General features: G+C 37.9%; 1 protein-coding gene across 2 annotated transcripts; it reads left to right on the top strand.

Moving 5' to 3' along the window:
* Positions 1–1,766: 1,766 nt before the first annotated feature.
* On the top strand, positions 1,767–23,236 carry LOC132197078 (zinc finger protein 628). 2 transcript variants are annotated; one of them, XM_059620128.1, is made up of 2 exons: positions 1,767–2,380; positions 17,361–23,236. In XM_059620128.1, the coding sequence occupies exons 1-2, from the start codon at positions 2,092–2,094 to the stop codon at positions 18,557–18,559; spliced, it is 1,488 nt and encodes a 495-aa protein (XP_059476111.1). In that variant the 5' UTR covers positions 1,767–2,091; the 3' UTR covers positions 18,560–23,236. The 2 variants fall into 2 exon arrangements, 1 of the variants encoding a protein (XP_059476111.1); XR_009441816.1 differs by lacking the exon at positions 1,767–2,380 and adding an exon at positions 9,339–9,453 and having other exon boundaries at positions 17,361–17,500.
* Positions 23,237–27,903: the final 4,667 nt, after the last annotated feature.

Below are 27,903 nucleotides of genomic sequence, written 5' to 3'. Positions count from 1 at the left end.
AAATAAAAGCAGACGTTTTTTTTCAAATGCCATTTGCTTTTTTCTCAAGTGTCTCAACTTTTCACCCCGGAAATGGGACCATTTGACACTACATGCTATCACAAATTTTCGGCTACTTTTCAAGAAGCAAATCGGCAGGAAAACAGCCATACATTTATTTCACTGCTGCATTGCACGTAATGCAAACACAAATCGCCATGCAATTTGCCTATACGCATATTTTTGAACATTTAGATAGGGCGAAGCATGTGGGGGGTGCCACAGCGAGCGGTATAATGAATTGATAAAAATGCACACGAGAGAAAAGGAGCTAATGGTGTGTGCTGTGCAACAAACAGCGAGAAAGAGCATTGCCTGGTGGCCAAAATATCACATGGCCTGTGTCGGCGGCACACGCGCGCCGTTCCGCTCCGTCGGCGCCACTTCCTCCGCAGGAAGGCCCCATCGCATGCCGCTCGCTGCCCAGGACTGGACCCTTCGCCCCATTTCCTTCCCTGCGGCAGGTCTCTTTCTCTCACTTTGCCACGGGGAAGCGCATAAATATAAAAGAGAATGAAATATATCGGAGGATGAGGCCGTCGTGGGAACAGCGTGTGTGCTGCTGATTGCTCTTAATTTATGGTCTTGCTCGCACAGTATTTGTTTTGAATCACCGACTAGAGGGCGTTCAACAATGACAAGTTCTCCTTTTGTGACCAAAGTTCAAGAGTGGATTGAGAAATAATTTATGTTGATTTTTAAGAAAAATCATTTTGCTCATATATTTATTAAATCCATATATTTCTGCAGATTATGATCAGTATTTTAAATTCTCAATTTTTTATTCAATTATGTACATAATCTTAATATTGCTTTAAATAATTGAAAGATAATATTTACCCAACAGCAAAAATATCAACTTCATTATCAGTTTTTAAAACCAATAACTTTAGTTTGTGAGAGAAAAATATTTATATACTGATCATTTAATGCACTCATTTCTCAATTAACAGTACGCTTTTGAAAATTTTGTAAGTGTAAGTACCTTTTAAAACAGAAAGCATTATTTAGAATTATTACAAAATATTAATGCTATATATTATATGGAACAGACAAAATTCACAATTTATTTAAAAAATACATTATATTAAATAATAAACATCAGTAAATATTTGTAAAAATCTAAAAACCTTTAGTTCTTAATTGTATTAGTCTTTTTTTATAAAATAGAAAGATTAAAATTCTAAATTAATGTGAATTTATCATATATACTGTGTTGCTCTTATTTATTAGAATATTCAGGATTTTTAATAGCATTAATTAATCCTGCTAAAAAAAATGTCAAGCATTTCAGATTAATTTGCCATATTCTTAGAACTAATAGAAAAATTCACAATAACGAAAAGGAAAGTTTACAGATTATAAAAATTTAACTTATAACCTCATCTTGCACATTTTTAATCTTAATTTTGGCAGTCATTGAAAAGATCTCTTTTACCCACACGTAAATTTGTGAATTGCGCCCAAGTGCCCACGTTTCATTTTTTCGCGTTCAGCGGCGCCTCCGCGAGCCGTGGGCGTCTCACGAAGCATGCGATAGGCGTGGTTTGGGCGCGATGGGCGTTGCACCGTATTTTGGACACAATATGATTTCATCCCCCTACAACAAGGGATGATTTGCGCGCGCATTATCACAATGCGGCGAGGGGAATACTACGAGAGTGTGGAAGAGGAGCCGCCGCTGCCGCCGCCGCCGTGCACATGCAGAGCGTGCATAAAAAATACAACACACACAAACTGAGCGAGCGACCGACAGACCGCGCTCTTTAATCAGCAGGGGTAGCGCGGCCAGGGGAGGGGGGAGCGAGCGGACGGGACAGCAGCACGTGCTTCGCACTCTCAGTCTTGTTCCACGCGCCCAACAAGCAAGAAATGGGCGATCGGCTCCTGCGCTGGCACCACCACCGAGACACGCCGCAACCCTTCCCACGCGGAGCCTGAACTGTCCGTTCGCGTGCGAGAGCCCGAAACCGTCCTTCAACCAACAAACAATTTTTCTACTCGCCTACTCTCATACATATTTTTTCACTCCTCGAAAGGAAAGCACCGAAAATGCCTCGCTGCCTGATGGCCAAGAAGTGGAAGTACCCGTGGGACCGCGAGAAGGCGGCGGCCGCCGCTGCCGCCTCCGCCGCCGCCTCCGACGAAGAGAAAAAGGCCGAGCAGCAGTCTCAGGAGTCGTCGGCCCAACAGCCTCCTCCGTCCTCGTCGGCTTCGAGCTCGACCAGCACCACCACTCGTCTCGGCTGGGGCCCCTCCAGCCCCACGGCGGGCGCCACTGCCCCCAGTCCGCCTCCAAATGCTCCCGGAACTCCTGAGAGGGTGGCCGTTCTCTACAACGGTGAGTCAAAATTATTTAACACCATTTAATGTTATTATTATTATTTTTTTAATTCATGCTCGACCGGTTGCCGCAAATTTCCGGAACCCCTTGATAAATTATGAACACAAATTTGTAGGAGACGAACAGAAAAATTTAATGTTTCAAAATTTGAAAGCCTTGAATGATGAGCATAATATATAAATTACTTACTTAATGTAATATATATGGAAATAATTACATTTTAAATTCTTGATGAAAACACTTTTAATTTTTACTTTTGATAAAATTTACTCTCTAATTAATTAAAAGATTTAAATTTAATTTATTGATCAGTATAATGTCAGTCAATAATATACAATTAGGACAATGAAGTTGTCGAATTTTTAACTGACTTTAATTTTTTTCTGATCTTATTGCCTATTCCTTTTAAATACGTTGTAATTTAATAATGTATTTTATAAATATTTTAATTAAAATTGCTCATTTAGTTGCTTTAATTTTCTCACTAAAATTTTAAATCACAGCCGTGGTTTATCTGCTAATCTTCCTTCAAAAACTTTTGGAACTCGCTTATCTCAATAACTCATAAATCTGTATGCGCTCGAGCCAATTTCGAAAAAGTAATAAATCGCGACGCCGAAACGAGCATCCACGGACGTAAATCATTTGACAAGCGCGCGGTCTTTCGACTTTTCGAGGGTCAAAAACTTGACGATTAATGCAGCAAGTGGGGCCACGAGAACCCTCTCTTTAATAATTTTAAGCCTCGGATCTCGAGTCTGCCGAGAGAGAAATCGATATTATATGAAAGTTTGTGTGCGAGTGTGAGAGAGAGAGAACGAACGCTCTTCTTCATTCTCTCTCTCTCTCTCTGTATATATGAATTGCAGCTCACCCCATGCACACACGCGCCTTTGTAGCGAGCATTCCCGCACAACCACCCCTGTGTGTGCGTTCCTACTACAAAACACTACCAGCAGCAGCAGCAGTCGCGGCAACAGGCCAAAACCCCAACCCTGCTCAACCTCCCAATTGTGCACTATATCACCACAAGCGGCGGCTCCTTCTGTACATGCATATAAAAAATAAAACGGCGTCGCGGAAAATGAAGCAAAGCAGGGCCGCCGGCATTCCATAATTTATAAAGATTGCGCTCTCCCGCTCGGAATTTTATTGCCTCTGTCTGGCCGAATTACCCGCCCAGATATGAAAACAAAGAGACAAAGGATGCGAATTTCTCGCATTCCGCTCCACTTGAGCTCCGCCTGCGGCGCGAGCTGCTAGGCAATCCGCCCAACGTCAGCGTCAAACTTGTTGCCTAACTGTCAAATTCTGTTTGCGAAGAGGAAAGAGAGATATATAGAGAGCTCTGGGAAATTCATACAAGTGTCTCCGCTACAAATGATCTTTGGCTTTTGTATCTGATGTGATTGTAAATTTAATTAATTAATTATTTATAAAGTTAAAAAAAAGTTTTCGATCTAATTGATGTAAATGAAGAAAAATCTTTATTATAAAATAAAACAGTTCAACTATTGGCATATATTTTGCTAAAATTTACAAGAGAAATAAAAAAGTATATTTCACAGTAGTAATTAAATTTGCTTTTGAAACAGATGTGCATTTTTTAAATGAAAAATTGTTGCTATTTTATTGATAAATAATTTAACGTTCTACAAAAAATTTATTACTAGAATATTATTAGAACAAAAATTAAATTTTGATATCAGTTACATAGTTTCTCTTAAATTAAGTATGTAATTCATGTAATTTTTAATAAGTTGCAAAATAATATGTATTGATATATCACAGAGGCAATCACTGTCCATGGCAAGATACATCGATCATCTATTCAAAGTAATTATACATTTATACTGATATTAATATAACATTATTAAATAAATATGTTAAAGATGAGGACATTTGGAATATTTAAAAGCAATTCCAACTAACAAATAGCTCTATTTTCTATTCCAAGCACGGAAATATTAAAAAGCAAAATTTATCATCTGACGTATATAATTTCTCTGGCCGCAAACTCTTTCATTGCCGCAATAAAAAATTGGCCAACGAGTGAGTTTATATTTAACAACGAAAAAGTTGTGCCTGCGCTCCACGGAGGACAGAGTGCAAAGTGACTTTTGGCAGTCGATGTTGTTGTTTTTAGCATATTATATGGTCGTATGACGGCATTATACAGCTTACAAGTGGCCGTGCAATATAAACAGCGGCGGAATTCAAGCGACTCTGTGAGCGCCGCCGACCGACCAACTCGACAGTATAAATTTCACAAGCCACTTTATGCTCGGCTGCTGCACAGTGCAGTCTCTTTTTCAGCAGCTTTAAAACTTTTATACATTCAGTTGTTCAGTGTAACTTGAATAATCCAACAGGGCATAGTAAAGTTTTAAAGTACATTCGCCATAAACTTTCAATATTACATGTTATTCCTGCTTGAGAAGAAAAGTGGCCCGTTTCTTGCAGAATGTGTTTTAACACTCGTCTGCACTCTTCTTCCATACTCCAGAGACCATCACAATCAACGAGATTGCTTTTGTTAAAAAAAAAAATGTGCAATGCAGATTTTTCATGCAAAAGTGTTATGGCTTTTTCCCTTGTAAGCGGCCGATCTATAAATCACAATAATTCAGCAGCACATGTTGCCTGCGATAAATCAATACGTGGTTGGGCTTACGCAAACATAATCAGGTGCTACGCCATGTGCACGGCACACGTTATTGGTCTGTATAATTAATACCTGCAATTATCCATAATTGATAGTGGTTATTATCAATGTGTTGCTGAACGCGGCTGGACAGAGAGCGCCGCACGGTTCTAATTGTAAGTGTAATGGGCGCGGCCAGTGTGCAATCTAGATCGTAATTCGCACGACAAGCTGTTGAAAACGGTCACACTTAATGGGGAAAAAAGAACAAAGGGTTGAATCTGCATATCTATAATCTAGAACACATTCAAAAAATATCGATCAAAAATAATGCGGAGTGCCTTTGATTAAAAATATGGTTTAATTTCATTTAATATATGAACATAAGCAACACAAGTTAAAAAAAAATGCTTCTTTTAATGTTTCTAGTCTCACTTAATTTTGATTGTCTGAACATTAATTATTTTGACAAAATTAAAAAATTAAGTTTCAAATGCACCCTGAACAGCACTAATATCAAGAATCTGGCCAGCACCAGAGACGCTCAAATTTATATATGTAATTGTTTTCATAAAAGTCAATATCTGGATATAGAAATAAATTTATGGCTCCTGTTTATCAAGACATTCAAAGAATTTAGCATAATATAAAATAAATTCTGCATAAAATAAAGTAAATTAGGTTTAAATTAAACCACATGTTATTCTATTCAACTCCTAAAAAAAAAATTAGGCAAAAAAACCGATTTTTATCTGAAAATAAAATCGGCTTATTTTTCTAGCCGAGAGCAAACCTTTTCAAATTAATTAATATTTTTTGTAAAATAAATTACAAGACATTTTATAACCGGCAATTTTTTAATTGCACGTTTTTTTTTTAAACTGATGTATTTGAATTTAGTTTTAATTTTCATGAGAAGCATAAAATACATTACTCTCCGCATTCCAAAGCCAGCTAAACGAATTTAATTAAGCCAATTTAGATTGTCAAACAAATCATGACGGGCCCATTACCCCAAAGTGCAAATGCGCGTCGGAATTCGCTCATGCTTTCCAAGACATTAATCGATTTGTCGCTAATTAATTTTAATTGCGAGCCACGGTCTCTCTTGAATGGTGCATGCACAACTTGAGCGCGAGACCACCAACATCTGCATACAACCCAAGGGGCTCGAGGTTCAGAACTTGACGCACATAAAGCACTTTGCTGGCATCCCAGAGGAATGCATTGTGTGTCATTCATAAATTATAGATTACACGGCACGACGCGGAAACGCGCGCGCCGCTTTCCCAGCTGCCACCGCTTAAATTCTCAGCCAGACATTATACTACATTCGACCTTATTTTATATAAATTTTGAAATACATGTATAAAATTCACCACATGGAAGTTTATGCTCAGCAAGCCGAGCCGAGAGGTGGTGCGCGCTGGAGAGAGAAGAAGAAGTTGAGCGCCGAGCGAGCAGGTCTCTAAGGAGGCGCAACAAATAATCCTGCAGCGCTAAACACACAATATACACCTCTTTGTTTTCTCGAGTTGAGGCGGAAAGTAGATGGGGTAGAATTATTTGAAAAGCGGTTTAATCCTAATGAAGATTCACGACTGGAAATTAATTTTGTTGAAATTTTTAATGCATTGACTGCGATTAACTATCAAGTTTCATTGAATTTATTAACTTAATTTTATTACTTATTTCAAATATTTTCAATCTATCCAATGTTTTGTAAAATTACAATAAGAAAAGAATTTACTCAATCTACTTTAATTAATTTATGTGGCTCACATCTCATATAAATGTTACTGAATCACGTTAATTTTATAAAACTTTTGATAATTTATGTCGTCACAACAGTAGTTTTTTAAAGAAATTAGCATGAAAATCGTTTATATTAAATTAAACTTGAAATTTACAAAAACTTAAAATGCAATAAAATATAAAAAAAATAAAAGTTTTAAATTATATTCTTATAAAAAAATTTAAAAAATATAATTACAAACTTAACCATATTATATAAATTTGAATGTTAGAGTTTATTTAAATAAAAGTAATTACTTCTTGTCGTAGCAAAGCTATAATATTAATAAAACAATTCTAAAAACTCATTTTCTGATCTCTCAGAGGCCTCATTTCGCTAACTAAGTAGGGTATACGTTAATAGAGGCCCACGAAATATCCGAGCGCAGCATAAATTTGGCGAATTTCAACACGTGATCACCCAGATTAGGCGCTAACACGGGCTCCACTTAATATCCAAGCGCGCGAGCCTATTCCGGCTGCAAATCACGTTCCGCCGTTATGAAGGCCTAATGCATAACAGCCTGCCACAATTTACAATAACGATAATCTCATGTGTGTGTGTGTGAGCCAAGTAAATAGGTAGTGCATGCGAGAGGCAGAGCCGTGCACTCGTAAGTCGCGTAATTTATGCATCGCGCCGCCTGCAATAAAGGTCATAAAGGGTTCGTATCACCCGGCCAGAGCCACCCGAATATGAAGGCCTGTGTGTTATATTGGCGGCTTATCAGCGCCGCGTTTTGAAGCTTGCTCTTATGCTGATGAAGATTTCATTACCCTGCACGGGTCAATTTAATTAAGATATGCGCATGATTATATGCGAAGCAAGCAAGGTAAAGTTCTGAAGTTTACACCGAAGTAACGTGCAGCCGGCTCGCATGCAACATTCATAAAGTTTTTTTAAAGGGACTTGTTTGATCCTCTGGATGGTCAAGATGCAAATGAGCAGGCTTTGAATATTTCAATTTAAATTCACTTTTAACTTTTAAAGTTGCTCAATGGTTATAATTTTGCAGCAAAAAGTATCAATATTGATATTAATGAAAGAAATTAAACAAAAATCTTATTATTTTAGAGAAGGATTATTTTTTCCAAATAAGATTTCTCAATTTTTTAAAATATTACGGTTCAAATGTTTCCAGATTTAAAATTTAATTCTAGGAAATTTTTAAATAGTCATTTTAACAATTATTTTAAAACTAAAAAAAAGCGCGAAAATTTACTTCTAAACAAAAACCAAAACTATTATTAAAAATATTTGTTACCCCTTGTAATAAGCATCATCATTAATTTCATTTTATTGCATTATTATATACAATTTTTTTCAATTTTAAGTCTAATTTATATTCGTAAATATTGTTCCTTATTTTAATTTCACTGTGTTTTATATAAAATTCATATACCAGAATTGCATCTAAATTTTTTGTAGAAGTCGTTGTGAATAAACTTGGCATGGTTATTCCAAACATTTTTCAACAACGAGGCGCGTTATTATTCCATATCATAGAACAATGGCGCATTCACCCCCTAGTCATTCCCGAGCCAGACACATCCTCGGAATGCCATTCTGCGTCCGCCCGACAACCATTCAGCTCGACCAGAATTAAATTTCTCGGAAACCAAAACAACAATATCAAGGCTCGCCCTCGGCGCAATATCGCTGCACTCACACACCATTTATTTTGCATTTAAGCCCCGTGCTCATTAACAAACCGAGAGCCGGCCGGCTTAAGTGGTAAATTACGCCACCCAGCGTGCGCAACACAACAACGAGAAGAAAATATATATGCAGCTAGGCGTGGGGCGCAGCTCACATAAATTATTGCCTGCAACGCACGACAATCGAAACCCCTTGACTCTGTCCGGGTGCACCGCATTTCGAGACAAAGAGTTGAGATAAGAACCACAACCCTAATGACGCTTTTCGAGTGAGAGAGAAAAAAATAATCAGCACTGAGTTAGACCCTTGATTTATGCTTACATGCAGGGGAAATCAAGCAACAATCTGATGAATTATTAATGAATAATAATGTGCATAACACCCTACGAACCTTAACGCAGAAGGTTTAATTTTAATTATTATTATAATTTTTTTTTTCAAAATTCCATTCATTAATAGCTTTCAATCTATCTAACTCTTGCATGTTTTAATAATAATAAAATATAGCTTCATACTATTTATTATGCCTTTTAAAAGTTTGTTTCTCAGGCTGCATAACCTTCTTGGGATAAAATTAAATTAAAACTAATTTTTCGTATGCTGGTGGTTGTGGTTTGCATATTTACTATTATTTTTCAATTAAATTTCAACTTTAATTAATTATAGAGGTGGAGAATAAATTAATTGGCTATCGATAAAGGAAAACGAACGGTGATAAGACGGATATCGCCATTCCCATCAGCGATATCAGGCGATAAGGGTGCCGCCCATTTGTAGGTGACGTAAAGTGGAGCACAGGCGTAGGGCGGTACCCAGATGACGAGGAGGGGCGGCGGTGCCGGTCCACGCACCCAGATGTGTTCTCCAGCATCAGTACGTAGCGGTGCACTGCCTCTGGACCACGTACCGCCGCCTCAGCACAAATTCTCCGGCCGGCCATGAGCTAAAAAAACCACCAGCAGATCCGTCATGGTAAGCGCCAAAGCAGAAAAATCGATGCACGTCTGTCCGTGCGCCATTTTTTTAAGTGCATGCTCGTAATCCGCGAAATCTACAAAGTGCCCGTCGCCTTTATTTTTTGCTACAAGCCCGTCTAGCTCTTTCGTTAAAAATTTCGCCGGTCTCGAGTAATTAAATTCCTCCGCCTAAAAAATTAATACTGGTTAATGCCCATTTTATTTACGATTTTGCGGCACGCAAATTGCCTAGATGCGGTAAAAAACTGGCAAACAAATTTTAACAAAATGAGCAAAAAAAAATTATAAAAAAACTGGTTTAATATGCACAAACCAACCTTGTTTTTAAAAATGGAACAAAAATTGTTCTGGAAAATGTAAAAATTGGTGATAAAATGAAGATTTGGGCCACCCTTGAAATCGCGGCCGCCATATTGTGCAGCTAAAGTGTCGTCTCTAGTTGTTTGAAATTTACATTCTCGCGTGCTAATTATTGCTTCAGACCCATGCTGGTTCGTTCTGTACTATTTTCAATTAGCCTGCTCGCACATAAATACGTACGTACTCGATTTACATTAAGTGCTCAGCACCATACACTCTCTTCGGCTCTCTGCGTTGCACATACAATAAAGAAACTGCTTTATTACACGCCGTACACGCAATCCTCATCAGCCTGTGCATTTTTTTTATGCTCCCACGGTGGGTGACTAATTTAGTCTTACTTAATCTACATGTAAATGGCCACCTGAAATAAACGTGTGTATATCGATCGATCGATTGTTGCTGATGCATAAAGTGGTTTTCCGTTCTATGCCACCAACTGAAAAACAAATAAAACTTGCAACGAGTCCCGAATACTAATTTGGAAATCACTGCGGTATACAAATTTGAGAGAATTAACGACCGCGAGGAAATTTTGCAGTGGATTTATGTCCTCGAAGAGAGGCCAGTGCTCTTTTCGTTCTTTTGGAAAGTATAAAATAATAATAGTACGTCTAATGGGCTAACGAAAACCATAAAGCAAGAATTTTATTCTCTTTCCGCGGTATTTGCATTTTGCCTCGATAAAAGGCATACAACAAGACATTTGCATTAAAACAAAATTTATTTTAGCACACACCAGCACAACTTGGTGCTTATCGCATCAAATCAAATGGAGTTGTACGAATTCGGCCCGCGAACCAGAAACACACACATTTTAATCACTTTTCATATAAAAATCCACGAAAAGTATAGCCACACGCCATAACTCATAGCACTTAATAACAATAATTTAATGATAACAATTATCACCGCAGAAGCCTACTTTGAATCGAAAAAAAACTCTCTCTGACCTTTTTAGCAGAGCACAATAAATTATCATAATAAAAATGGTATAATTTACAATACGATTAAGCGAAAGGACATAATTTGTAGTTACGCATATACGTGTATTCGTGACTACTTGCTTATTTATATTTTCCTCGTCCGGATTTAAATGCACACGATTTTCTAATGAATTATTTATTTCGTGAAAGCGAAAGTGTCATGCTTTTACAAAAAAAGGCACGCACTCGATCTATCGCACTTAATTAAAATCTCCACCTGGAGAGAGAGAAAAAAATGAAAATTATTATATTATCATTCTGCAAGTAAGTCACGTACACGTGCACAAAATATATGAGAGCTCGCGTGTCTTTCGTCGCACACACGTGATCACTCCGTAGAGAAGGGGTTAATCACCAAATTAACGCGATTATTCCAAGCGGAGAGAGTGTGTGCGCGATAAAATTATTTGTCATATCACAGTTTGTGCAGCAAGCCACCCTACTAGCTCTCGAACGAAAATGGCGGTGAATATAATTGCGTCATAAATTGTCGTGTTTTATTAAAGCGGCGAAGCTCCATTTTAATAATACGCAACATTAAGAGCATTAATTTTACACACGTAGCGATAACGGATGGAGAGGAATATGCATTTCGCTGAGTGGTGTTGCGATATTTATGTCTCAAAGTCAGAGCCAAAGTGGCCGTAAAGGGGTCTTAAATAAATAACGACTTTAATTTGCTAAAATGAGAACAATATTAAACGTTACAATTTTCACAAAAATGAACATTTCTGTCTGAAAATCATTAAATTAATGAAATCGAATGTTTATAAAAAAAAAAATTATTTTCACTCAAAAATCAGGAACACGCTATTTTTTTCAAGTTTAATTTGATTTGACGAATACTGATATTTCATTAAAACATAATCTTTTATTTCATTATTTAATAATCAAACCCATAATCTACCCCAACTTGGAAACAAAAAATTAAATTTGATATTTAGCTAAAATAAAATATGGCTATGACTTCTCTTAAATCTGGAAATTACAACAATTTCATATTTATTTAAAAAAAAAAGGACCGATTGTAATTGCAAAATGCGCAGGTGGTCTGAAAATCATCGCTTTGACGCATGCGCAGATTTAAAATTTTGAATGTAATCTGTCACTCAATTTGCATTTTTCCATCCAGCCACTCTTGACGCGAGTTATTATTTTAATTCTTCGCCCTTGATGAGCAGTCAGCGCACAAACGCCAAAAGTTGCCCGGAGATTAGTTTGAAAATTTACAGCCTGCCCGTCTGCGCTAATTTGCATACAAATTAGTGCGGCATTAGCCGAAAAAGATGAGTGTGTTATCAAAATATAATTCATGCGTCACTCACTCTCTCTGCAGATTCGTTAGTGCAAATTAACTCGCCCCACACATCAAACGTTAATTAATTAAAATTTGGCGAGTGAACACATGTGTTGCATTTCAAGACAATGTCGTTGACATTGTGCTGCTCTGATTGTTTGGACGGGCATTAATTAAATGCGGGAAGTGACAGCTGCGCCTGTGAACCACGCCACCCGCACCGTAATCCGTTGATGCTCAACTGCTGATGGATGCATCAAACAAACACACGCTGCTCGCACACAGTCAAGCCGAATAGAATGGAATAAAAAAAGAAGAAAATCTCTCTCTCACCCCCGTTCATTTATTCAGCCTGTCTGAATTCTGATGCATCGATTTAGAGAGAGAGGAGCCATCAGTTACCGTATCGATTGGCGTGACAAAAGCGCGCGTGGCCTGCAGTACCACTGCTGTGGGAGCTCTTCTCGCGCGCCCCATCGATCGCTTATATACTGTTGCGCTGCTCTGACGCTTTTTGTTTCCCAAAGTAGCCTTCGGATTTTTTCCAGAACTTTTAAGCCCTTGAGAAATCTTTTTTACGGCCAGTTTTTATTGAGAAAAAGTGATATTCGTTCCTCAAGAATTTTGAATTTGCCCAATATTTACTTTGAGAGACAAGATTTTCCATTGTTTGAACAGATTGACATTAGCACGCTTGATATATTTTATAAATAAATTTAAATTAATTTAAAAATCAATGTAAAATTATAACAAATTTAAATTTAAAAAAAAAATCCTTCAGAACTATTTTGTTACTTAATCTTTCGAATTATCGTTTTTTTTTAATTAGGTTTTTTTTGTAATTATGTCACTTCTGCAATTTAAATGCACTATATAATCCTTTCGTTCGTTTTTTCAATTGAAACTGGAGAGTGAGTTTGTCGGTTTCTATCTATGCAAATCGATAAATCACGCGAGTGGAAAATCGCCCCCGCTCTCGTGCCACGAGGGTAATTAATAAAATTTCAACCAGCAGCTTAATGCGCTTTGGGAGAGAGGCAAACTTTCTTTCTACACAGCAGGGCAGAGCAAATTGGCGTTGCTGCTCTTTTTTAATTTAAAATGCTCGGCCGCGTTTCGGCAGCTACGGCGTATATAAGAATGCCAGTGAATTAAGGCCCCGTGCCTGCGTCGGCCATAAAATGTGCCTCTCGGACAATCAGAAGGACTAAAATGAGAGGCCGGCAGCGGAAGCAGAGCGCACAGGCAGTTTAATTAGACCCTTCAACCCTCTCTCTCCAGCCTAATCTAGATTACTGCTCCCGTCGCATATTCCCTCTCTCTGCGTTAAAGAAGAAAAGCAGCCGCTGCAGCCAGCAGTGTAACTTCTGTTGTCTACATGTGATTAAACAAGTTCGCTCACTCGGGGCGAATTCGTAAATTAAACCTTTTATTGCTTTATAAAAACAAAAGGAGAACCTCCACCCTTGTTTGCGGAGAGAGAAGAACCAGCAAAAGGAAACATTAAAAAGTTTTATATATTTTCAGCCTAGGTTCTAATGGTTTCAGATAAAATTTTTGAATCGATAATAATCAAATTTTTGTTTAAAATAATAAAGTTTTTGAATGCATTATTAAAAAACAGTTTTTACTTTGTAGCTAACACAAATAACTGTGAAATTATTTTATTAATAATGTAATTATAAATTATTAAGTAAAAACCTTGAATTAAAGGACTTTATAATTCTGAAAATCACATTGTATTTTAAATTGTCCATTAATCAAAGCAATCAAATTGTCAAGCCCATTATCGAGGTTGGCCCGCGAAATCGCATTAACGCGCCGTAGCAACAATGTAAATGCAACAGTCGGACGGCAGCAATAAAAAGAGCGGCTGGCGCGGTGGCTCCATTCACCCCAGCAAGCAGTTTCTCTCTCTCTCGCTCCGTATTCAGCCATCTTGGTTCCCAGCAGCTCACCATTATGCCTCGGCGTGCTGCTGGATTTTTGGCACAGTTCCAACTTCAATACCGTCAGCGAGCTACTGCCTCGCGCCGCCGCTGCACGCCTGCCTATACACTCAACCCTTTGCTGCATGCGATGTAATTGATCCATGCATTGATCGGCAATTTCCAATCAGACCCGAATTCGTGTCAAGACCAAGCGAATAATTCAATAAAAACCTGATTTTTTCCAAACAATTTTCATCATGCGCAAAATTAATTATTTGCGGACGCATTTGCGGATAACAAAGCGGCGTTTTCAATTTAATTTAAAATTAAAATATTGTCATAATCCCGCGGGTGGCGGCCCGTGCGACCAATTATCTGCGCACACGCCGTATGAATTACACAGCCCGACAATAAACTGACATGTCATGCATGTAAAATGCAAATCCTTTGATCATCAACTATATTTAAATGTGCACAATACCGTGATGGATACACGTAAATAGTGGCCGCCAAATTACACACGGGCCGCATTAAACCACACTGTTGACTGCCTTCGAATATAATAATTGCCGTTCTGCTCAGAGAGAGAACATACATTATTATAGGAATTCATCGGCGGACACACACAAAGGGGCATTATTTGTATCTGCTTTCGCAGTGGGTGGAATAACAATTTACGTGAGAATAATAGTGGCAGAAATAATAGAATCTCTTCTTGCTTTGAGACGAGAGAGAGTTTCTTCCAGGGGAGAATAATTGTGCGGGCATATCTATCTTCTTATTCCAAGTCAGTGCACACCGCTCTCCCTTGCCTGCTCAAACAAGCCCCCATATTTTCCTTGAGAAACATACAAATGAGTATTTGCTCAGCAAATTCAGCAGTTTGTTCAAGAGAAAAATCCAACCCTCCTGTTCTTGGGGAGATTTTTTTTAAGCGAGTTTGCATTTTTAATTTGAATAAATGATAGAGGAATAATTGCGTCAGAATTCATTAATGCTGCGAGCAAAAAGTTGGCGAGCGCGCGAGCAGGAAACAAATTAAAATTTTAACGACACCTGAGGGGCCCAGGCACCGCGAAGTTTTAATTCAACGGCGCGCTGTCCCTTTTTGTGCCTTGTTTCTAGTATGATGGATTGCCCGTCACTGCAGTGTCAACACATGCCAAGGGGGTGGGTTTTCGCTCGCTGCTGGGGCGAGAGATTCGCACGCGTTATTCCATCAAAGTGTGTTTCTCGACGGCTGCTACAAAGTATAATATTAGTGCTCGGCGGGAATTTCGGCTGCTGCTGAAATTAAAGCACGCCTTTGAAAATACGTACCCTGTCATGTTTCTCCTTTGGCACCGCCGACACACTCCATCATTTTAACACAAGGGCTAATTAATTAATCGTTAATTAAATTTCAACAAATTAATATAAAAATAAAAAAATGAAATAACAAATCAACATTTAAATTTTAATAATTTTTTCACTTTTTACATTTCTAATTAATTTTATTTTATATCATATAAATATTATAATAATAGTTTGTCAAAATTGCTATTATTTAATGTTGAACAAAATTTCATATGCAATATTTAATCCAAAATTTTTTTTTTAAATAAAAATTTTTTTCAATAATAAATTTTTTAATCTTTAAAAGTAATAAATTATCTTCAATGCATGCTACTTTTTTTCTTCATGTTCATGATGTCATTAAATATTTTCTATGATATAAAAATTCAGAAATATTTACCTGGTTGTGAATTTGAATATGATTTTTAATTTATACGCATTAAATTAATCCTGAATGAGCTGATTGCTAAGTTTGGCCGCGATGTAAAATCATCTCTGTGCCACATCGCGCGCGCGCTCCCCCTTCGCTTTATTCTTTTTAAATGATTATTCCAACACATATTCGAGACGACAAACACGGCAGACGAGGGGTGCATGCCGTGCAGCCAGCGTACGTTTTTATTCCACCTGGCGGAATTTACTATACGCGGCGCGTGCAGTCGTCTGCAACCAGTAGTGCCGCTCCTCCCTCTCGCGCAGCATTATTTTCCCGCGAACAAAAGAGCTGCAACAATGAGCACCTGGAGTTTATACCGATGCATATATGCAGGGGGGACAGCAAAAGGGATCAAGACACCAGGGCATATCTGTGCAGATTCGCCAGCCGCAGATGTTAATCATCTGCCTAGGTGTAAAAATAAATGCGCTCATACGAAAAATAATAACAATAACAGCACAAACGAGCGACCAGTTGTCGTCTTATTTGTGCAGAAATATATAACACACACAAAAGCTTCGCGATAGTGATCGCCGCCGACAACAACTACAACTCTGCTGGCGTGCGATAAATCCGTCTGTGAATATTTGATGAGGTTTATTTTTCATTAAGCCGCTCAATTATTTACAAGAGTGCCTTTTATAGTGCGCCGCCTGAGCAATAAATCATGTTCGCTTATTAAAATTTCAAAAACAACTCCCGTGTGCGTCAATAATACGCAGCGAGAGAGCAAATATGTAAGGAAAGGAAAGGGGTCGAGGAGGAAATTAATGTGTTGAGTGAGAGAGAAGAAAAGTAATGGAAAGGAGGGGGTCATGCGATCCGTGATCCGTAACGAGGATTTTGCGAGTGTTCAACAAGCTACACATTAATATTGTATGATGCATAGGAGGCTTTATTGTTTCCATCTCGCTCTCACTCGGCTCGCTCGTTCGCTCGCAGCTTGCATGACCTCACGGCGGCGGAGCAAAAAGTACCGCTATAATATGGAATATTAGAGCAGACCCGTGTTTGCCCCGGCCTCCAGCTGTTGTACAGAACCTCCACCGGGGAGATGCTATTCTGCACACTTGTGCAGAATCTATTCGGAAAATAATAAAAGGCATTCCGTCCTATAAATAACAATAAAATCGATTCGTATGCCAGGCAATCAGAGGCTGAATTTTTAAACAGGCAGCTGCGCGAACGGTATTATGCATTAAATTTGCAGGCCGGCGAGCATGAATAAAACATCCAATTTGCAGTATACACCAAATTTCGCAACCTGCAATTTTTTATAATTTTTTTATATGTAGTTTATTTATATTTTTAAATTTTATTTTGGTAGACAATTTTTATTGAATTTAAATGATTTGATTTTTTAGGTATCGGCCAAAATAAATTTTTATTTTTTTTTTAAGCTGCTGTTGCTGGATTGTACTTTTTTTTTAATAATTAATGCATTAAATATTATACAAAAAAAGTAATAAATGTATTCATAAAATGATGATTTTTTTTTAAATTATAGTTTTGATTATTTATAAATTTTTTTAACCTTGTTCCTTTTTTATGTTGCAGGCTACGTCCAGGAGCTCTCACACGGTCTGAGCTTTCCCTATCTGTCGCACCGCGGCCCTCCTCCTCCGTCACACCATCACCACCACCACCACCATCATGTTCCACCTGGGGTTTTGCTACATCGAGGGGACGAAGGCTACCAGTTCCCGCCAGAGGCCTACCACCACTACCCTCCAACCTACCTAGCAGACCCGCACCGCTACGAGGAGCGATGGGCTGAACACCACCAGCCCAACCCACCCCCACTTGCTCCTGCTCCCCTCCCTCCCCGCAAGTCCTTGGCCATGTGTTACACCAGCACAGGGGCAGCACTTTCACTGCCACCGAAGAAGAAGGACATTTACCGGCCGTACTCGCTGCAAGACCCAGTCAAGCCTAGTCACAAAGATCTCAGCGCAGCACACGCCATCTTGGATCTCAGTGCGTCTAGTCAACCCGACCTTTCGTCCGGCAACGCATCGAGTTGCGACGAACGACCACCTTCGACGGTGCCACCCTCTCCGACGCCATCTTGCAAAACGGTGGCGTACACCTATGAGGCCTTTTTCGTGAGCGATGGGCGCTCGAAGCGCAAAGCCACCTCTCTTGGCTCGGTCTCACCGATCCGAGGGGAGAGCTCTGAGAAGCCCAAGTACACGTGTCCAGAGTGCGGCAAGCAGTACGCAACGTCGTCCAACCTGTCCAGACACAAACAGACGCACCGGAGTCTGGACTCGCAGTCGGCCAAGAAGTGTCCCACCTGCAACAAGGCGTACGTCAGCATGCCCGCCCTGGCCATGCATGTGCTCACCCACAACCTCAGTCACAAGTGCAACGTGTGTGGCAAGGCCTTCTCGCGACCCTGGCTACTCCAAGGTCACCTCAGGTCACACACTGGTGAGAAGCCCTACGGTTGCGCCCACTGTGGAAAGGCCTTCGCAGACCGGTCCAACCTCAGGGCCCACATGCAGACGCACTCGGCGGCCAAGAACTTTCGCTGCAAGCGATGTGATAAGTCGTTCGCCCTCAAGTCCTACCTGAACAAGCACTACGAGTCGGCCTGCTTCAAGGACAGTCCATCGGGCGTCTTGACGCCACCCAGTTCGCCAGGCGACGCCATTGTCTGCTGCTCACAGTCGAACAGCTCGGACCTGCACCTGCTGCAGTCACCGCAGTATCCCCCTCCACTTCCCCTCCACCCTGGAGTCTACGCTGCTTGAATTTCGCACGCTTTGCATCTCTCATCTCAACTCAGTCTTCTACTTTGATGGACTCTTCTCTACTTTCCGTTTTTCCGCCAATTATGTTCCGCGTCTGCCATATTGCATTGTAGTACGCTTTATATGAGTAACACGGTTCAATACGATTCTTTTGAACTTTAGGTGTGTTTATTTTGCTGAAACATCGTTCAAAAAGGTACACTCTCAAACAAAAATATGAAAACAGTCAAAAACGCATATTTACAAAACGCGCATCACGCTTTTTATAAGATAATATACATAAAAAAGAGAAGACGTTTTTAATGAATTATGAAACGCAAGTGCCCTAAAAGTAAAAAATTGAAATGATTTTCTCACCAAAGTAAAAATGAAAATTTTTGATAAAACAATATTGTCGAATTGCATGTTATTTTTACAGACGGTCACTTAAGCATTGTTAAAAAGTGAAAAACAAGTTTTGTGAAAACAGGGTTCATTGTTCAAGGACGGATGATGAAAAAAATCCAAGAGAAAAAAAACAGTTTTGACTTCAAAAGTACGATTTTGGAGGCCATTAAGCGAATGGTGACATAAAAAAATGCACATTGCCTTTTTAGATAAATTTTTTTGATAAAGAGTATTTTTCACACAACGACCATATTAAATGGATGTCACACCCATAAATCATCCCCTTAAAAACAAAAGATAATAAAGAAAAAAGTAGCGTTATTCAGTTTTGATACTCGGAACGAAATTTATTGCGAATAAAATAAACGATCGCGCGCGGCGGCGTTTGAGAAAAAAAATTAACGAGCGGCGTTATAATTAAAATTTCATGCTCAGCTTCGGGGAGAAATAACAGCAACATCGCGCAATAAACTTCGCCGCCGGGTATACACATTTAGGTGTAATTAGTTCCAAAACCATTATGAACGTAGTCGAACACAAAAAGCAACGATTTGCTGTGAAAATTAATGCGGACAGTGGAAAAACAAAAATAATATTTACTTTTGTGGTTTGCGTGGCGACTTAAATAGAAGCCAACCAGTTGATTTTAAGCATTCAACAAATGTTCACTTTTGCGAAAAAGGAACAAAAGTTTCAGTCACAACGAAATAAAGATTGCCGTAGTCACGCTCGTCAGACTGCATCGATGCGTCTCGGGCACTTAGTGCTTAGCGGATTTAAGGAAATTAAATTAACTCACACACACACGCGTATATATTTAACTCACACACACACGTACACTCACTATAAAATATAGGATTGTAGCTCACAAATATATTACGAACACTCACACATATACACCAGCTCAATTATTTTACATATTATGACAACAGCATGCCATCAAACGCTGCTGTCGTATTGTATGCATTTTCAATTATCCGCCGACAAACGCGCAACAGAAATCTAATATGCAAATCGATTAATTGAGTTAGCTCAGCTGGCTAATTTATGCAACGAGAGGAGAGCGCAGAGTGAAATCGATTTTGCGCGCGGGGCTGCTCTCGGCCGCGCTTCTGGTGAGTAATATGCAAAATAAGTTGACGCTGCCATAATGAAATTCACGACGAAAAAAAACATAATGATATATTTGAGAAAAAGAAAGTTATTTGAAAAATAAAACGATGCATTTATTGAAATTGTAAACAACAAAATAAATTTAATAAGTCTGAGCATGCATAATTTTTTAGAAAAACCACAACGAAAAACGCAATAAAAAATTTACATAGCAACGAATATAGAGCGTGCGCGTTATTTGAATTTTGAAAATGACATTTTGAAAGAAGAAAAAATATTAAAATAGAAATCCAAGAGAGCACTTTTCAATACTTAGTAATGGCTTATTGAACTAGTCTCTAAATAAATTACTCATGTACCCTTGTATGGTGAACGAAATATTAAAAATGATCTCCAACTTCGAATGCATTCCAAAGTCATATATTTAAAAATGATAAGCATTTAATTAAGACACGAGTTTAGCGTTCTAGTAGCAGTAACTAGTCGAGATTTGAGCATTGAAAAGACAAACGCGTCTCTGTAAATACTTGTAAACCCCTTTACTTAGCACTTAAGAAAAATTGTTTAACTATTTCTTAAAGAAAGTACTTTAATTTTGACGGTGCTTTTCTGCGCCAAAAAGATACGCGGCAAGAAATACTTAACCAAAACTGTAAATATAGCACAGCTGAATTTTTGGTCCTTTCCCCACCCAAACCGAATTCTATATATTATATTTATATTGGCGAAACTCGATGCCAGAGAGTCATTAGCGAATCCATATGTATGTGAGTATAATTGTTACCCGAGCCTGACATAAAAATTTTCCGGCACGAGAGAGGGCTTTTGCCTGCAAATTAAAACACCCTGCAATCCTTTTAACGAAATTTCCCACAATGGACCGCTGTGGAAATATTGTGAAAGTCGGTTTTTGCGGCCGGTTTGTTTGGCGTATAATGCATAAGTCACTTGATAGCTCTTTCTCTGTGCGACGACTACGGGGAACGGCGGCGGCGGCGGTCCTGAACAAACATTTTCGCTGCCGGAATGTATGTATAAGAACGGGGCGCTTGTGCAAGCCGACCATATACACAAACTGAGTGACCCCTTGTTGTACTCTCTTGACTGGGGTATAGAATGGCCTCCCTCGGCTTTATGTCAATCTTGAGTACACAGAAGGCACGGTAAATAATTTATACATGCCTCCAGAGTTCATCAAGATTTCTCTTTTAACTCGATATTCTGAGTACTATTCTCGCTTTCCCTTTCTTCTCTCTCTCGCTCGGCGATGCGCGCCTGTTGATTTTTCCCTTCGCCTTCCTCTCATGAAAAATCCAACGTTTTCTCGAGTAATTTGCTCGATTTCTTCTTCTGCCTGTTTCGTGCGAGCGCGCGCACGATTCTCTCTTTCTCCATTTCCTCATTCGGCTATCACGTTTCTGACTTTCCTATCTGCTCTTCTTTCTTCTCTCTCCTATCGTCTTTCCTATCTACTTTCTATCCCCTGGCTCACAAGAAAAAGCGAGTAAAAGCATTGCATGCAAATAATTTACCCGCAAAATAAATGTGCACACGCCCCTACCTCTTCTTTCTCAATCTTCTTTTCCGATTTCCACTTTTAGGTGAACTCTGTTGCAGGTTTAAAAATGTATGATTCTCTCTATTTGACTCTCTGCTTCGTTTTTTTCGCAAATATATTTAAAATGGAAGAGTGAAAATCTAGTCACAAGATAAATAACTCAAGTTTAGCGATTTCTGCTATTAACTTGCAATTATAATTATTATTCAACTTAAGATTTAAGATTGGCTAGATGATACATGGAACAAATGGAGATTTTTGAGAAAATGTTTCGCTTTTCCCTTTTGCAGAAAAATTGTTTTCGGTTTGTCCGTGTAATTCGAATTTACGAGGAAGACTAAAGACTAGTTACTTCTTTTTTATTATTTGATCTCGCGTATGTATTCCTATTTTTATGGCCGCGTCGTTGGTATAAGAGCCAAAACCAATTTTCTAAAACTTTGCCGAATTATTTTATCTGCGCCTTTTGGCACATGTTTGAGCGAGTTAATCTCGAGAGCAGACTCAAGTGGTTTTAGTTAGTGTAAGTAGCTATTTGTTTTTGTACTTTTATGATTATTTGGATGGAGAGAGAGAGAGAGATGCTCTCTGTCATTTCAGGTCATGACTCTTGTTATTCTCCAAGCTTCTCTTGCATTTATTCAATTGTATAATACATATACTCTCGCGCAGAAAACAAAGAGAAAAGTGGAGGCGAACATTCCGTTTTATGATAACCAATTTAGTTTATTATCTAGTCTGAAGCCATAAAAACTCGTTCCAGCTCTACGACAACTAGTCTCGTTTTATACACATACCTTCCGATTCACTCACCTTTATGGAGAGAGCAATAATCAAGAAAATTTCGCAACGAATTTTACTCCCACAAATAAACAACGATTTTTGCATTCACTGCTTTATTTAACTGATTGTTTTTTTTTTCAGTCCGAACGAAAGAAAGAATCGAACGCAGCTTGAATGCACTTAAATAATAAGCTAAGCAATAATTTTAAGAGGAATTATATTATGATTATATAAATTATTGTTGAAGCAATTTTAACTGGCCGGAAATCTGGGCAACATGATCGGATGAGCTCGGAACTCGCCAAGTTAGAAAAACCAGAGAGAATATTAGATTACATGCAATTATTTGAAAGTCAATTGTGAATAATTAAGAAGTTTTAGGACGCAGGGCGATTTCCAGTTCGCGGCATGACCCAGAAAGTGCCAGGTATTCACAAGCAATAATCTCGTAGTCTGGTCATAAGCAATAAGGAGTCAGGCGCGTGATCGCAATACAATTTTGACACGGCCGGCTCTCTTTGAGCAATAATTATGACCGCTATGAAGAAAACACTTAACGATTAAGGACAAACAAGTTATAATTCAAAATATTAACACTAAAATTAAGGAAAAAATATCAACGAGTAGGTAAATATAGACACCTGACTTAGACTGCCCATATTAACTTAAAAAAGTTGTTGACAAAAGAAAATTCTCAATTACGCATTAAAAAAATTACTGTACTGTTTATTGAAAATCATTATTACACAGTTTGTAACAATTTTGGTATTGTATTGAAAATTTATGTGCATAAATTTTTGTTCACAACGAAATCGTAGGATTGCTCAAAATGTTTGCATGCAGCAATATTTTCAAAATAAAACTCTCACTGTACTCACACAACGCAATTATTTTCAATTATATATATCCACAAATAAATGCCACATCCCGACGTGGTTCTGAAGTTACATGATTAGTCCGAGTAGTCGTCCAGTGATTCCGATCTATCGCATTGTAGGCCGTTTAATTAATAAATTGTTCTCTCGATCTCTACTAATGTACTTAAACTGTAACTCCCTTTCCCTGTTAGTTCCGCCGTCCACAGTTGAGAAATTAGCCACACAGAAGTCACCCAGACCCCAATTTTAAATTGAAGATGTCTGTTGTAAATAATGCGACCCGCCCACACCTTGTCGGTCGCATGTTTCGAAAGCTGCTGATTAGTCACGGCGGCGTAGCTGCAAGAAAATTGTGAACACGCGCATCTTGTTTAAACGCGGGGCAACTAATGTACTCTGGTAATAGCAAATTTTGTATTTATATTTTCATAATAAATAGTGTAGAAAACATTACAAAAAATATGTTATCAACGTGTTTGATTTCTGAGAAACATACCTTGCTGCGTTTCAATCTGATAAATTCACATAAATGCTGTTTTACTCCAGGCAACAGCTGATCTAGAGCTAAGATTAATAAATAAAAACAGGGTAAACAATAATCTGACTTTCCGGTGCAATTTTGCTATCAACGCGAGGCTATCAATTAAAAAAATTAAGACTTGAATTGCCCAGCGCTAACACGAATTCATAAAATCAATAATTAATTGTATGCTGTTCATAAGCTTTCATATAAAAAATTTTATTTTAAGTTAAAGAAAGCAACTACAGATTAAAAATATTTTGCTTTCAAACTATATAATATATATAATATATGGGCAGCAATTGCCTTTGTGATAGATCAATAAACACAATTTGCAACTATATAAGAAAAAAAATATACAGAAAGTAAATTTACAAAATAACAATTGTTGACATTTTTTAAATATAAAATTTATCCAATTTAGAATTTTTAATTAAAATAATTACTTTTATCCTGTTTTGATTTATTTATTTTGTCAATAATTTTATTTATTTATTTTATAATTATTCGACTTATTGCTTTAAGTTTTTTGCATTATATTCACAAACAGTATTTTTTTATTTTTCATATAAAAATATATATAATTCACACAAACAATCTTTTCATCAAATGTAATAGCAATGCTGGCTAATACTCTCTCCCTTTTGTTGTTGTCTTCTTTAGATAAAATTTAAAATTAAGCCATTAATTATTATTATTATTTATTAGTCCTCCTTCAATTTATAGAGAAATAAAAGATAAGACAACTGTAATAAAAATAAAAAGTATTGTTTAAATGAATCGAATGAAAAATAATAAATTTAAGTAACAGTACGAATTGATCTTCATAAGTATGCAGCCCGCAGGTCCGCCGTGTTTGCCAGGTTTGCATAAGCAGGCAGCGTCTTTGAAATCGACTACTTGGCGCCAGCTCGAGTCGTCGGAAGTGAGCTGAGGTCGGCGGCTCACGCGGGATTCGCAGTCGAGCGCGAGATAATCCGGCGCAGCAAAACTCGTCTAACTCCCTTGATACGGAGTGTGCGTATACATATATATTTTATATCTTGACACCGCGGCGCCGATTCTCAGCCCCTCTCGACTTCTCTTGCTCTTTAAAATCCACATAGGTGGGTGGGCGGCGGCGGCGGCGGTTCGAATCACGTCGTTGATTTATACCTTTGGAAATAAAACATACACGAGCGGCGGGCGAGGGAGAGAGAACTCGGCACGCAAAAGCCATTTCTTGCATTCGAGTTTTCACGCAGTGACAGACACACAATCAATTGCTTTCGTGTGTGTACCGAGTTTATTATTATTACATGCAAGGTATGGCCTATGCCTGCTTTCGGACGCGAACATAAACGAATTTTATTATCGCCGAAGAAGATTCGTGGCAATAAAAATGAAAATTCAAATAAGTTTTATTGCAATTAAACATGAACACACACCTTGTGGGAATAGAATGTGCGCTTTCGTGTGAGCTCGAAATTGAAGTAATTTTTATTTCCTTGTTTTGTCCATTTATACTGCTAATCTCGTTTGTTTAATTTTTTCACCTGCTGAAAATGAAATTTTTGTACGCAATTAGCTGCGTGTTACCATGTGGGCGAGGGCGATTCGAAGGCAGTTTGCTGATTTCGCTGTCAAATGCAAAATTAATTACTCTCGTGTCCAGACCGTGGGCGTTGAAATGCGGCTCAGGTGCAGGAGTTGAACGCACACAAGTTATAATTACTCGTATATACAAATGAGCATTCAGTCCTTGCTCTGGCTTGACGTCCGGCAGCCTCTTTCTCTCTCGTATTCATTGATGGTTTAAATATTAAATTACAGCGCACGCAGTCATTAGTGAGAGACGCGCGGTGAAAGGGTTGGTCGCCTCTTTCAATGCATGGTCGGTGGGCCCCAAGGACTCGCTAATGGGTGCGTACGTATATACGTCTCATTACGCCTTTTGACATCGAAATCCACTCTTTTTAAACAAAAATACATACAGCTGTTTTTATTTTAGTGAAGGTTTTGGCATGCAAAAGTGCAGCAGCCGAGGAGAGAATACCATAAATAAAATATTAATCAAATAATCATTAATTTTTTTCATGTGTTTTCCCTTTTTCTAGTGCTTAAAATGACGAATGTTTTTATTTATTTTGGAAAATAATAAAGATCAAAATTTGAACTTGTAATAATAAGATCATTGATCAATGATGATTTTATTTCATACGTTTAAAATATCTAGTTTACATGAAAACTTGATTAAAACCCACTTAGCAAGACAATTTTATGTTATCAAAGACTGGATTATGTTTTTTTTTTATAATAAAACTTAAAAATATCTTGAAAATAAAAAATCTCAGTCCAGAAATTTTTACTTTCAGTACTTTTTAGATCTTTGAAGTAAACAATCTCTTTATTACTGAAATTTGGAATTTATAAAATGTAAAATAGTTTTGAACTTAATTTTTTTTTACATTTTCTAGATATTCCTTAAGGAATAGTCAAATAAAGTCTTTACAACAAGGGTTTAAAATTCAATTTTTTTCGCAATAATGGCCAAAATTGGCTCATATTGTTTGAACGACCTGATTCGTCTATGTCAATTAAATTGCCATTAATAAACCGCGAATAATGAAAAAATAATTGAATATTTTCTTAAAATAATTTATGATTTGAAAATAATTTTGCTGCATTTTAACGCAGTGTAGAGATGAAATTTAATTTTAAAAATCTTAAGTACCACGTGAAGCAAGATTCAACGCAAATAATAGTGCTTGACGTAAATGTCGAAATCAGCGAGACCGCGTAATTATCCTCGTCATTATAATCGCAATTACAGCACGCGGCCGGGATTGCGGAGTTATTATTCCGGGTATAATCTCGGGAGTGCATAATTAGAGCGTTGTGACGAAACACGCAGGTTATTACGCGTGTGCGTACATTTTTCAAGCAGTCGGTTGCGTATCAAATGAGCGCGGCTGTCACAATGGCCGGGGCAGCAGCAAGCCAGAGCCTATTTAGCAACTGTTGAAAAAGCGAGAGATGATGAGTGGGTGCGAGAGGGTCAGATGACGAGAGCGCGCGCTATGACATCTGTCACGGCCGGCTGCCAGTCCGTCTCCTCTCGTATGTGGTATATTTCTAAATACGGCCGGCTCGCTCGCAAATGAGATGTTTGTGTCACCTCCAGCCCTTCTGATTTTTTCCGCCTCTAATGGGCCGGCCGCCGCCGCCGCGCCAAATTGGCCGCTTACTCCAGAGGCCGTCACATGCGTCTGTCTGGCCATTTGTCACGCACCTTCAAGCTCGACTGTGCGGCAACAGCAGCAATGACCAATTTTCTCGGAAATGGGCCCGCGGTCTGGGGAATTCGAGACGCTACATTAGCATTGGATTGGGAAACGTCCCCCAATTTGTTTCCTTGCGTTGGTCTTAGTTTATTTATCTCCATATTATTTTAGGGTTGAAATGAAAAAAGGAAAATTCTTGTGCAAATACAAATCCTTTATTAAAATAAATTCATGGATAAGTGACAAGTTTTAAAATTTTAAATCAAAATTTGTTCAAAAGAGAACAAATACATAAACATGAAAAAATAATGAATATTTATTTATTTTGGTTATATCCACTTCTTATATGAACTTAAATTAATAATCTCAACAGTCAGATTTATAGAATAAATATTTATAATATGTACCTTAATTTTTCTTTCGCTTTCTCTATGAAAAGATTATATCTGTGCATAGAACACTATAAAAAGAAAATTTTCAAAAAATATAAACTATTTTATGCAATTTAAGACACTTTGATTATCTTTACTGCTTTTGTTCTTTGTTCTCATTGAATTTAATTGAATTCAATTGCAAAAACATTAATTGTTTATCACACGGCAAACTTTGATGTTAACGAATCAATTAAGATAATCTAGAAAAATGTGAGATAAACAAATATTTTCCAGAAAAGCAGGAAATTTAAGTACACAGCCTTTTTTTATTGTTTGTGAAATTTCATTTTACAACTGACAACAGATAAAAATATATACTTCTTTTTTGTTTACTCAATGGACAGAGCAATGTAATTTAGAATTTCTTTAATACTTAGATCAAAAGTAAATCGACTGGAAAGGTACAAT

This window comes from Neocloeon triangulifer, unplaced genomic scaffold, assembly GCF_031216515.1.
Source record: "Neocloeon triangulifer isolate White Clay Creek 2 clone unplaced genomic scaffold, ASM3121651v1 ptg000012l, whole genome shotgun sequence".
NCBI classification, from domain to species: domain Eukaryota; kingdom Metazoa; phylum Arthropoda; class Insecta; order Ephemeroptera; family Baetidae; genus Neocloeon; species Neocloeon triangulifer.
This window is presented reverse-complemented; position numbering and strand designations above follow the sequence as displayed.